At 71.0% G+C, this 9,267-nt stretch overlaps 3 protein-coding genes across 4 annotated transcripts; 2 read left to right on the forward strand and 1 right to left on the reverse strand.

Moving 5' to 3' along the window:
- Positions 1-892: 892 nt before the first annotated feature.
- LOC309889374 (putative nuclease HARBI1) lies at positions 893-2,776 on the reverse strand (the record flags this gene model as incomplete). Its single annotated transcript, XM_082782162.1, has 2 exons — positions 893-1,460; positions 2,008-2,776. The coding sequence occupies 2 exons, from the start codon at positions 2,774-2,776 to the stop codon at positions 1,072-1,074; spliced, it is 1,158 nt and encodes a 385-aa protein (XP_082638288.1). The 3' UTR covers positions 893-1,071.
- Positions 2,777-3,676: 900 nt separating this feature from the next.
- Positions 3,677-7,135, forward strand: LOC309889381 (RNA-binding protein 4-like). 2 transcript variants are annotated; one of them, XR_014319220.1, is made up of 5 exons: positions 3,677-3,721; positions 4,194-4,614; positions 5,526-6,223; positions 6,537-6,673; positions 6,897-7,135. XR_014319220.1 is itself a non-coding variant. In XM_082782173.1 (4 exons), exons 2-3 carry the CDS (start codon positions 4,203-4,205, stop codon positions 6,215-6,217), a joined length of 1,104 nt encoding a protein of 367 aa, XP_082638299.1. In that variant the 5' UTR covers positions 3,677-3,721; positions 4,194-4,202; the 3' UTR covers positions 6,218-6,223; positions 6,897-7,135. The 2 variants fall into 2 exon arrangements, 1 of the variants encoding a protein (XP_082638299.1); XM_082782173.1 differs by lacking the exon at positions 6,537-6,673.
- Positions 7,136-7,312: 177 nt separating this feature from the next.
- LOC309889362 (protein ZNRD2-like) lies at positions 7,313-9,216 on the forward strand. Its single transcript, XM_082782147.1, is given in 5 exon segments — positions 7,313-7,377; positions 7,697-7,848; positions 8,300-8,378; positions 8,857-9,002; positions 9,004-9,216. Coding segments are annotated over 5 exon segments (573 nt in total). The 5' UTR covers positions 7,313-7,361; the 3' UTR covers positions 9,184-9,216.
- Positions 9,217-9,267: the final 51 nt, after the last annotated feature.

Here is a 9,267-nt window from a genome sequence, read left to right on the forward strand (position 1 = left end):
GGCGAGCGGCTGCGCTTCGAGCACGAGCCCCTGGTGCAGCCGGCGGCCACCGGCCATGACCTTGACCCCGAGGGGCTGCAGGGGACGGGCGCTGCGGCACGCGGCACTGCGCCGGCACGGCGGGGGGAGCCCCGAAACGCCTCGCTGCTGCAGGACTACCTGCGGTACCTCGAGGGCACCGGCTCTGACTTCCTCCACGCCATCTTCAACCTCGGCAGCGGTGAGGAAGAAGAGGAGGAGGCGGTGAAGACCCCGCGGGGCGCGGCAGAGCCGGGGCAGCCGGCAGAAGGGACGCCAGTGACACCGGCGGGGCTGCAGCAGCTCCAGCGGCGCCTGCAGCAGCTCTGGGCCGCGCTGCTCGTCCCCGGCCGCCAGCGCCTGGCCATGGCCACCAAATACGCCGACGGCGCGGCCCTGGCGCGGCTGCCGGCGGCACTGGAGCTGTGGGAGGAGGCCGCCGGCCTCATCCGGCAGCGGGAGCAGCTCCTGGCGTGGCTGGAGGGGCTGGAGGTGCGCGCCTCCGACCCCAACCGCTTCTTCTGCCGGGTCCCCAAAGCCTTCACGGCGCGTGCCGGTGAGGCACGGGCCCGGGGGCGGCTGCGTGCCGCCGTGGCCGACTGCGAGGGGCCGCTCCGGGCTGCCCTGCGGCGCCTGCGGGAGGAATTTGGGGACGAGGTGACGCTGCGGGGACGGCCCTACGAGGAGAAGATGCGCCGGGACGGCGTGGAGATGCTCTACCGGCTGCAGCAGGGCCGCCGTGCCGGTGCTCTGGGGGCGATGCTGCGGCACTGGGGCGCCGAAACGTCCCCGGGGGGCACGGGTGGGATGTAAGGATGTGGGAGCAGTGCTCTGATCCCCCCCTGGAGCAGGCAGTGCTGGAAAATACATTTATTCACCCCCAAATCCCCAACCAGTGGTGTGGAAGGGCGCCGGCTCCCATTGTGCTGAGCCCTCGGGGCTCCCTGTCCTTGGGGACGCCGCATGCACCGCGTCCCCCCACCGCCGGGCCCTAAATGTGAGCGATCCAGTCCTTCTGGGGGGGCTACACGTGCCCCCCCCGTCCCCCGGGGCTCAGCCCATGCTGTCCTTCACCTGCTGCACGATGCGGGCGCGCACGGCCCGGGCCTCGCTGGAGATCTGCACGTGGGGCGCCTGCAGCGGCAGCTCGGGCTCGGGGTCGGGGTCGGGGCCCTCGGGGGGCTCGAGGGGCATGCGGCGGCGCAGGGCGATGTTGTGGAGGACGCAGCAGGCCAGGAAGATCTGGCAGACCTTCTGGGGGGCGTACTGCAGGCAGCCCCCCGCCGCGTCCAGGCAGCGGAAGCGGCGCTTGAGGAGGGCGCGGGTCTGGCGCAGGGCGGCCAGCGCCTGGTGGTGCAGGGCGTTGTAGCGCTCCTCGGCCGCCCCGCAGGGGAACAGGATGGGCGTCATCAGCCACGTCTTCAGCGGGTAGCTGCGGTCGCCTGCGGGGCGGGGGCGGCGCCTCGTCACCTCTGGGGCGGCCTCGTGGCACCGCCACGTCACCTCGCGTCACCCCGTGGCCCCTCGCGTCTCCCTCGTGTCCCCTCGCGTCACCCCCACGTCCCCAAGTCTCTCCTAAACCCCCAAAGCTCCCCAAACTCCCAAGCCTTCCAAAACCCTCCAAGTCTTCCCCAAACCCTCAAGCCTCCCCAAACCCCCAAATCTCCCCAAATCCCTCGCATCTCCCCAATACCCCCAAATCCCCCCCAAAACCCCCAAATCCCCTCAAAAACCCCCAAATCCGCCCCAAACCCCCAAATCTCCCTAAATCCCCAAAACCTCCAACTCTCCCCCAAGCCCCCACCTCCCCCCCATCCTCCAAATCCCCCCCAATCCCCCAAATCCCCCCAAACCCCAAATCCCCCCCAAACCAACTCCCCCCAGCCCCCAAATCTCCCCCAACCCCCCAACTCCTCCCCAATCCCCCAAATCCCCCCCCAAACCCCCAAATCCCCCCCCAAAAACCCTCCCCCAACCCCCCCCCCTCACCCAGCAGCCAGGCACCCTCGGGCCTCGCCCCCTCGAGCAGCCTGGCCAGGGCGGAATTCTCCAGCACGGCGGCGTTGGGGCAAGAACCGGGGAATTTGGCCACCACGTTGGTGATGGCGCCGGCGGCGTCGCACACCACCTGCATGTTCATGGAGTGGAAGTTGCGGGCGTTGCGGAACGCCACCTCGTTCTCCGACGGCGCCCGCAGCGCCACGTGCATGCTGCCCAGCAGCCCCAGCACCCCGGGGAAGGCGCCGGCACCGCCGCCGGGCCCGGGAGCCGTCGGCGCGGGGCGGCCGGGCGCCGGGAAGGCGATGTAGCGCGCCGCCCGCCGCTGCAGCGCCTCCAGGAACTGCGCCAGGCAGTTGGACATGGCCGACTGGCTGATGCCGGTGGAGTCGCGCGTGGCCGTCTGGAAGGAGCCCGAGGCCAGGAAGGTGAGCGCCGACGTCACCTTGACGGCCACCGGCAGCGCGTGGCTGCGCCCCGTCAGGCTCTCCAGGTCGGCGCCCAGCTCGCGGCACAGCCCGGCGATGGCGGCCTTGTCCAGGCGGTAGCGCCGCAGCACCTGCTCCTCGCTCAGGTCCAGGAAGGAGCTGCGGGCGCGGTACACGCGGTGCTCGGGGTAGAAGCGGCGGCGGCGGCCGCGTTTGCGCCGCGGGGCGGGGCCGGGGGCCGGGGAGGGACCCCCGGGCGGTGCCGCCGCCGCCGCCGCCGCCTCCCCGCTGCGCTCACGCACCCGGCGCAGCAGCAGCACCGAGTCCGACATGGCCCCCGCGGGGACACGGGGGGGGGGGGGGGGGGGACGGGGGGGCGGGGGGGGCTCAGGGGGGTTGAGGGGGGGTAGAGCAGGTCTGGGGGTGGGGCCTAAACGGGAGGGGAGGGGCCTAACTGGGAGGGGAGGGGCCTAATGGAGAGGGAGAGGGGGGTGTAAAGGAGAGGGAGGGGTCTAATAGGGAGGGGAGGAGCCTGATTGGGAGGGGAGGGGCCTAAGGTGAAGGGGGTGGGGTCTAAATTGGAGGGGAGGAGCCAAACAGGGAGAGGAGGGGCCTAAAAGAGAAGGGAGGAGCCTAATGAGGAGGGGGCGGGGCCTAATGGGGTCGGGAGGAGCCTAATAGGGAAGGGAGGGGCTTAACTGGGAGGGGCGGGGCCTAACGGGGATGGGAGGGACCGAGAATGGATGGGAGGGGCCAAAACGGGGCGGGGCCATGAAAAGGGGCGGGGGCATAAAGGGGGCGGGGCTAGTGGGCGTGGCCAGGCCCAACCCGGCTGCCCGGGCCCTGTGGTCGCGGTACCGGCGGGACGGGCCCGGTGCGCCCGGGTCCGGCCGGGTTCCGGTTCCGGTTCCGGTTCCGGTCCCGCCGCTCGCTGCCTGCCCCGGCCCCGCTCCGCAGCTCCGACCCCGCCGGGCTCCGCCGGGCCTCCAGGCCACGCCCCCACACCCCTCCCCGATTGGCCGCCTCTCCACACGTGACCGGAAGCCCCTCTTCTTTATCTTCCCCTTCCTCCTCGCCATTGGCCGGCGGGTGGGCGGGCGAGCTGGGCGGTGACGTCACCACGCACCGCCAATCGCGGCGCGCCTTTTGCGGCCCGCAGCCAATCGGCGAGCTCCGGGGGCGGGGCGCGGCGTGCGGGAGGGGCGGGGGGGGCGGAGCGGGCGCCGCCGCCATTTTGTCGCCGTCACCGACCCGGTGAGAGGCAGCGCGGGGCCGCGGTGAGTACGGGAGGGGCCCGGGGGGGGCCGGGAGCGGCCATGGCCCGGCCTGGGGGGCTCGAGGGGGGCTGAGGGCGAGGCCGGGCCCGATCCGGGCCCTGTGAGGGCCGCGGGGGCGGGAGGGGGAGGGGAAGGACCGGGGGAGGGGGGAGGGGAGGGGAGGGGAGGGGAGGGACCACGGAGGGGATGGGGGGAACGGGGGGGGCGCGGGAGGGAATGGGGGGCTGGGGGGAGCTCGGAGGGGGAGCGGGGGAGGCCCCGGGGGGTCACGGGGGGAAGTTGGGGGGAAATGGGGGAGAATTTGGTGGTAGGGGAAGCAGGGGAGGAATAGGGGGGTGTGGGGAGGAGCAGGAGGGTCACGGAGCAATAGGGGAGCTCCTGAGGGGAGCGATCTGAGGGGCTGAGCCCTCTCTGTGTGCATTGTCCTGCCTCTGCTGACTCTCCTCGTCTTTTTTTTCCCCCTTTGGTGCAGGCTGTCGAGATGGTGAAGTTGTTCATCGGGAACTTGCCACGGGAGGCGACGGAGCAGGAGATCCGCTCGCTGTTTGAGCAGTACGGCAAGGTGCTGGAGTGCGACATCATCAAGAACTACGGCTTCGTGCACATCGAGGACAAGACGGCGGCCGAGGACGCCATCCGCAACCTGCACCACCACAAGCTGCACGGCGTCTGCATCAACGTGGAGGCCAGCAAGAACAAGAGCAAGGCCTCCACCAAGCTGCACGTGGGCAACATCAGCCCCACGTGCACAAACCTGGAGCTGCGGGCCAAGTTTGAAGAATATGGTCCAGTCATCGAGTGCGACATCGTCAAGGACTACGCCTTCGTGCACATGGAGCGGGCGGAGGACGCGGTGGAGGCCATCCGGGGGCTGGACAACACCGAGTTCCAAGGTGACGCGCGGGCCGGGGCTGCGGCCCTTGGCTGGGAGTAGGTAGCGCCGGGCTGGGCCCGAGGCAGACAGTCAGGTAGGAGAGGAGGCGCGGGGCCGCCTGGCCGGGGGGTCCTCGGCTCTTTCCTGCCGGTTCCGCGCTGTGGGGGGAGCTCCCGTGGCCGTGGGGCCGCATCCTGTGGGGCTCTCTCAGTGTCTTCCCAACGGGGTGCCTGTGCGCAGCCCCATCAGGGAGCTGGGGGACCCCAGCTGGTGCCCCCGCCCCAGTTCGGGGCTGCGACACGGTAGACGTGGCAGATGCGAGCGGTGTGGTCGCTGCCTTCACTCTAACCCAAAACCAGGGAGTTTTGCTGCCTTTTCTCCCCGGAGTGCGATAGATTCGGTGCTGGCCCCGTGCATGGGGGCCCAGGAGAACCCCGCCAGGGCCGAAACCTGCAGGTTCGGGTTGAATAAAGCGCCGAGAAGCAATGCCACGCGTGTCACTGCCTGGGCAGGGCATCCCCTCGCCTCCTGGTACCGGTACTGCCGTGGCCGCGTCCCGTTGCGCTCGTGGTCGCGTGTCGAGCTTGAGCACGGCGCCGGTGCTGCCCCGTGGTTGTGCTGCAGCTGGGGCCCTGCTCCCTTGGGAGAGCGGGTCTGTGTCTCTCCGTTCTGCCAGCAGGCTGGAAATGGGGAGAAAAAGGGGAAAATAAAAATTAAATATACCGTGGGGTTGTCTGTCCCCGGGGCGCCGCGGTGTCATGAGGCTCTGAGCCGGCTCCGCACCCATGCTTACCAGGTCGCTTCGGCCCTGTCCCTAAGGGACCGGGTGCAGTAGGAGAAGGAGGAGGAGGAGAGCCCCCGGTGGCTGTTGGTGCTTCCCCGTGTGCCCGCCGTTAATTACAGCCTCCCTTTTGCGTCTGTTTCTTCAAGGCAAGCGGATGCGCGTGCAGTTGTCCACCAGCCGGCTCAGGACCGCGCCCGGGATGGGAGACAAGAGCGGCTGCTACCGGTGCGGGAAGGAAGGGCACTGGTCTAAAGAGTGTCCGGTAGATCGCCCGGGGCAAGTGGCTGACTTTACCGAGGCCTATAACGAGCAGTACGGAGCCGTGCGCACTCCCTACACCGCGGGCTATGGGGAGACCATGTATTACGATGACGCGTACAGCGGGATGGCCGACTACTACAAGCGCTACCGCGTCAGGTCCTATGCGACGGCCTCTGCATACGACGCCTATGCAGAGCAGACCATGGCCCAGTACTCCCAGTACGCCCAGTACTCGCAGGTCCAGTCCACGGCCATGGCCGCCACCACAGCCATGGCCAGTCGCATCCCCACCACCCTAGACCCCTACGATAGAGCTCTGCTGCCCACCCCGGGCGCGGCCGCCGCGGTCGCCGCCGCCGCCACCGCCGCGGCGGCGGCGGCCTCCTCCACCTATTACACCCGGGATAGAAGCCCCCTGCGCCGCACGGCAGCCGCGGCCACCACCGTCGGAGAGGCGTACACTTACGATCGTAGTCAGCTGTCGCCGGTCTCGTCGGTCGCTCGGGCCTCCCTCTACGACATGCAGCGGTTCGAGCGCGACCCGTACGCGGACAGGGCGCGGTACTCTGCCTTTTGAGCTGAGGTGAGCGCCTTGTGGTGGCAGGAGGCAGCGGGGGCCGCCCCGGCGTGGCCTTTCCGCCATCGAAGCCCCCTCACCCACAGCCCGCCAGCGGGCGCGGGGAGTTTGGCACAACGGGGGGCACAGCCCCGTGTCCTGAGGGGGCGCCGGGAGAGCGGGGCGAGCGCACGCTGCCCACGGGGCTGGTCCTGGAACGTGGCTGGGGAGAGGCGCCGTGACCCCGGCGCTCGCCATCGGGAGCGGGCGCGCGTCTCCGCCGGCACCGGTCCCTCCCGGGCACGGCGCTGGCCGGTTGTAACGGGCCTTCGTCTCCCAGGAGGTGACCCCCCAAGGCGGAAGGAGCCCGGCAGGAAAATCCCCCCGCCGAGGAAGCGGCCCTGGGCCTCCCGCGCGCGAGGACTCGCCGCGGCCCTGAGAGCCCCCCCCGGAGCCCCGCGGCCGCCGCCGCGTCAGGTCAGAGGAGCCCCGGGCTGCCGCCGCCGCCGCCGCCGGTCTCGCACCGCGTCGCGGGAAAAGGGGGGGCTCCCGCACCCCGGCCGCCGCGGGGAAGGGGCCGCTCGCCCCCTCCTTGGGATCCCCGTCACCGTCACCGCTCCGTCCCCTCCCCCGCTGGCAGCGTCCCCCGGGCCGGTGGTCCCGGCGCAGCCCCCCCTGACTTCTCTCTGCTTTCTTCCAGGTCTGGCGGCGTCGGAGCGGAGCCTGCGCCCCCCACCCTGCCAGCGTCCCCCTCCCCGTCCCCCCACCTTTTTGTATGGAGGTTCCCACGTCTCGACTGCACCCCCACCACCCCCCCGGGGGTTCCGCTGCCCCCCAGCCCCCCCTTCCTCCTCTCCTCCTAGCTGCCCCCTCCCTCATTGCCCCCCCCCGGGCTCCCCTCCCCGGCTTTTCCAGCGAAATAAAGGTTTCCCACCAGAACTCCCCGTCCCCGTTTGTTTTATTGGGGTGGGGGCTGCGGGGGGGGGACCACGATGGGGGCGGAACCTTGTTTCTCGGTGCCCACTTACCCCCCCCCCACACACACACCCCCCCCGGGATCCATTTCGCAGCCGGACCGCTCCCGTTGTTTCCTTCCGGCCCCATTTCCCCGCCGGACCCCCGGTGCGTGACGTCACTTCCTGGCGACGCTGTCTCCGCGGCGACCATGGCGCTCAACGCGGGTGCGGGCGGCGGCGGTGCCGGGCCGGGCCGGGGACCCCCGGACCCCCCCGGTTCCCCCCTCCCCCTCCCTCCGTAACCCCCCGGACCCCCCCGGTCACCCCCCCGCCGCTCCCGGTGCCTCCCCGTTACCGCCCCCCCCCCGGTTCCGTTACCCCGTGCTGGCCGTGAGCCCCCCCTCCCCCCCCATGAACCCCCCCCGCCTCCTCGTCGTGTTCCTCCGGTATCCGTGACCCCCCCCGGTTACCGTGACCCCCCCCAGTAACCCTGACCCCCCCCCGGTAACCCTGACCCCCCCCGGTAACGGTGCCCCCCCCCCAGGCGCGGAGGCCGAGGCGGAGCCGCGCTGGGAGCCGGTGCCGGCGGCGGAGCTGCGGTCGAGGCGGGAGCGGCAGGACCGGGTCAGCCAGGCCCTGGGGCGCTACCTCCTGAGGGGGTACCGCATGCTGGGCTCCTGCTGCCCCCGCTGCGGGGTACGGGGCACGGGGGGGTAACGGGGGGGTAACAGGAGGGTACGGGGGGGTTACCGGGGGGGTATGGGGTCGGTAACGAGGCTATGGGGGCAGTAATGGTGGTATGAGGATGGTACTGGGGGGGTTACCGGGAGGGTACGGGGACGGTAACAAGGAGTATGGGGTCGGTAACGGGGGTACAGGGATGGTAACGGGGGGTTTGGGGGGGTACAGGGGAGTAACAAGGGGTACGGGGGCACCGGGGGCGTTACTGGGGGGGAATGGGGACGGTAACAGGGGGTACGGGGACGTTAATGGGGGGGGGTTGGGGGCAGTAAAGGAGGGAAGGGGGGGTACGGGGGTGGTAACAGGGGGCTCGGGGGGGTAACGGAGGGGTACGGGGACGGTAACGGGGGGTTTGGGGGGTACCGGGGGTGTCGGGGTGCTGATGGACCCCCCCCGCCCCCCCCAGACCATCCTCCTGCAGGACAAGCAGCAGCAGCTGCACTGCGTCACCTGCCACGAGCTGGACGGGGAGCGCGATGGGGACGGTACGGGGGGGACGGGGATTGGGACTGGGGACGGGGAATGGGACTGGGGACGGGGATTGGGACTGGGATTGGGGTCAGAGCGAGGGGGCCAGAATGGGGGTGGGGGAGTGGGGACGGGGACAAAAAGAGCGTGGAACGGGGAGGAAAGAGAGGGGTGGGGGTAAAAGGGTCTGGGGTGGGGACGAAAAACCCAGGGTGGGGGTAAGGGGTCAGGGATGGGGACAAAACGGGTCTGGGGTGGGGAAAAATGGGACTGGGATGGGATAAAAAGAGTCTGGAGGGGTGAGAAAAGGGGCGAAGGGGGGAACGAGGAGACCAAGATGGGGCCAAGGGGACTGGGGGGGGCAAAAAATGGGTCTGGGGGGGGACAAGGGGTCAGGGATGGCAATAAAAGGGTTTTGGGACGGGGCCAGAAGGGTTTGGGGACGGGGCCGAGGCCCCCAGCGCCCCCCCTAACCCCGTCCCATCCCCCCCGCAGCGCTCGAAGCCCCTCCGGCAGCCCCTCAGCCTGCCCCCCCCGTGCCACCCCGCGGCCCCTCGGCCCGAGCACTGCGAGGGGGCGGCTTCGGGGCGCCGGGGGGGGGTTCCCCTCCCCGCTGCCCCCCCCCCCGGCCCCGAGGTGGCGGCGGCGGCGGCGGCGGTGCTGCAGAAGCTGGGCTGGGCGGCGCGGGAGCTGCCCCGAACCGCCTCGGCCGAGGGCAGCGCCCAGCTCTGCGCCCTGGTGCGGGCCTGCGCCGAGGCCCTGCGGGCACTACGGGGGCTCGACGCCCCCCCCGGGACCCCCCCGGGCCCCCAAACCCCATAAAGGGATTCCCATCCGCCCGTCACCCCCCCCGCACCCAGCGCAGCACGAGGTCCGAGTGGTTTTTCTGCGTCTCCTGTGGGGTTG

Source organism: Aythya marila (genome assembly GCF_965140915.1).
Source record: "Aythya marila genome assembly, chromosome: 38".
NCBI lineage: Eukaryota > Metazoa > Chordata > Aves > Anseriformes > Anatidae > Aythya > Aythya marila.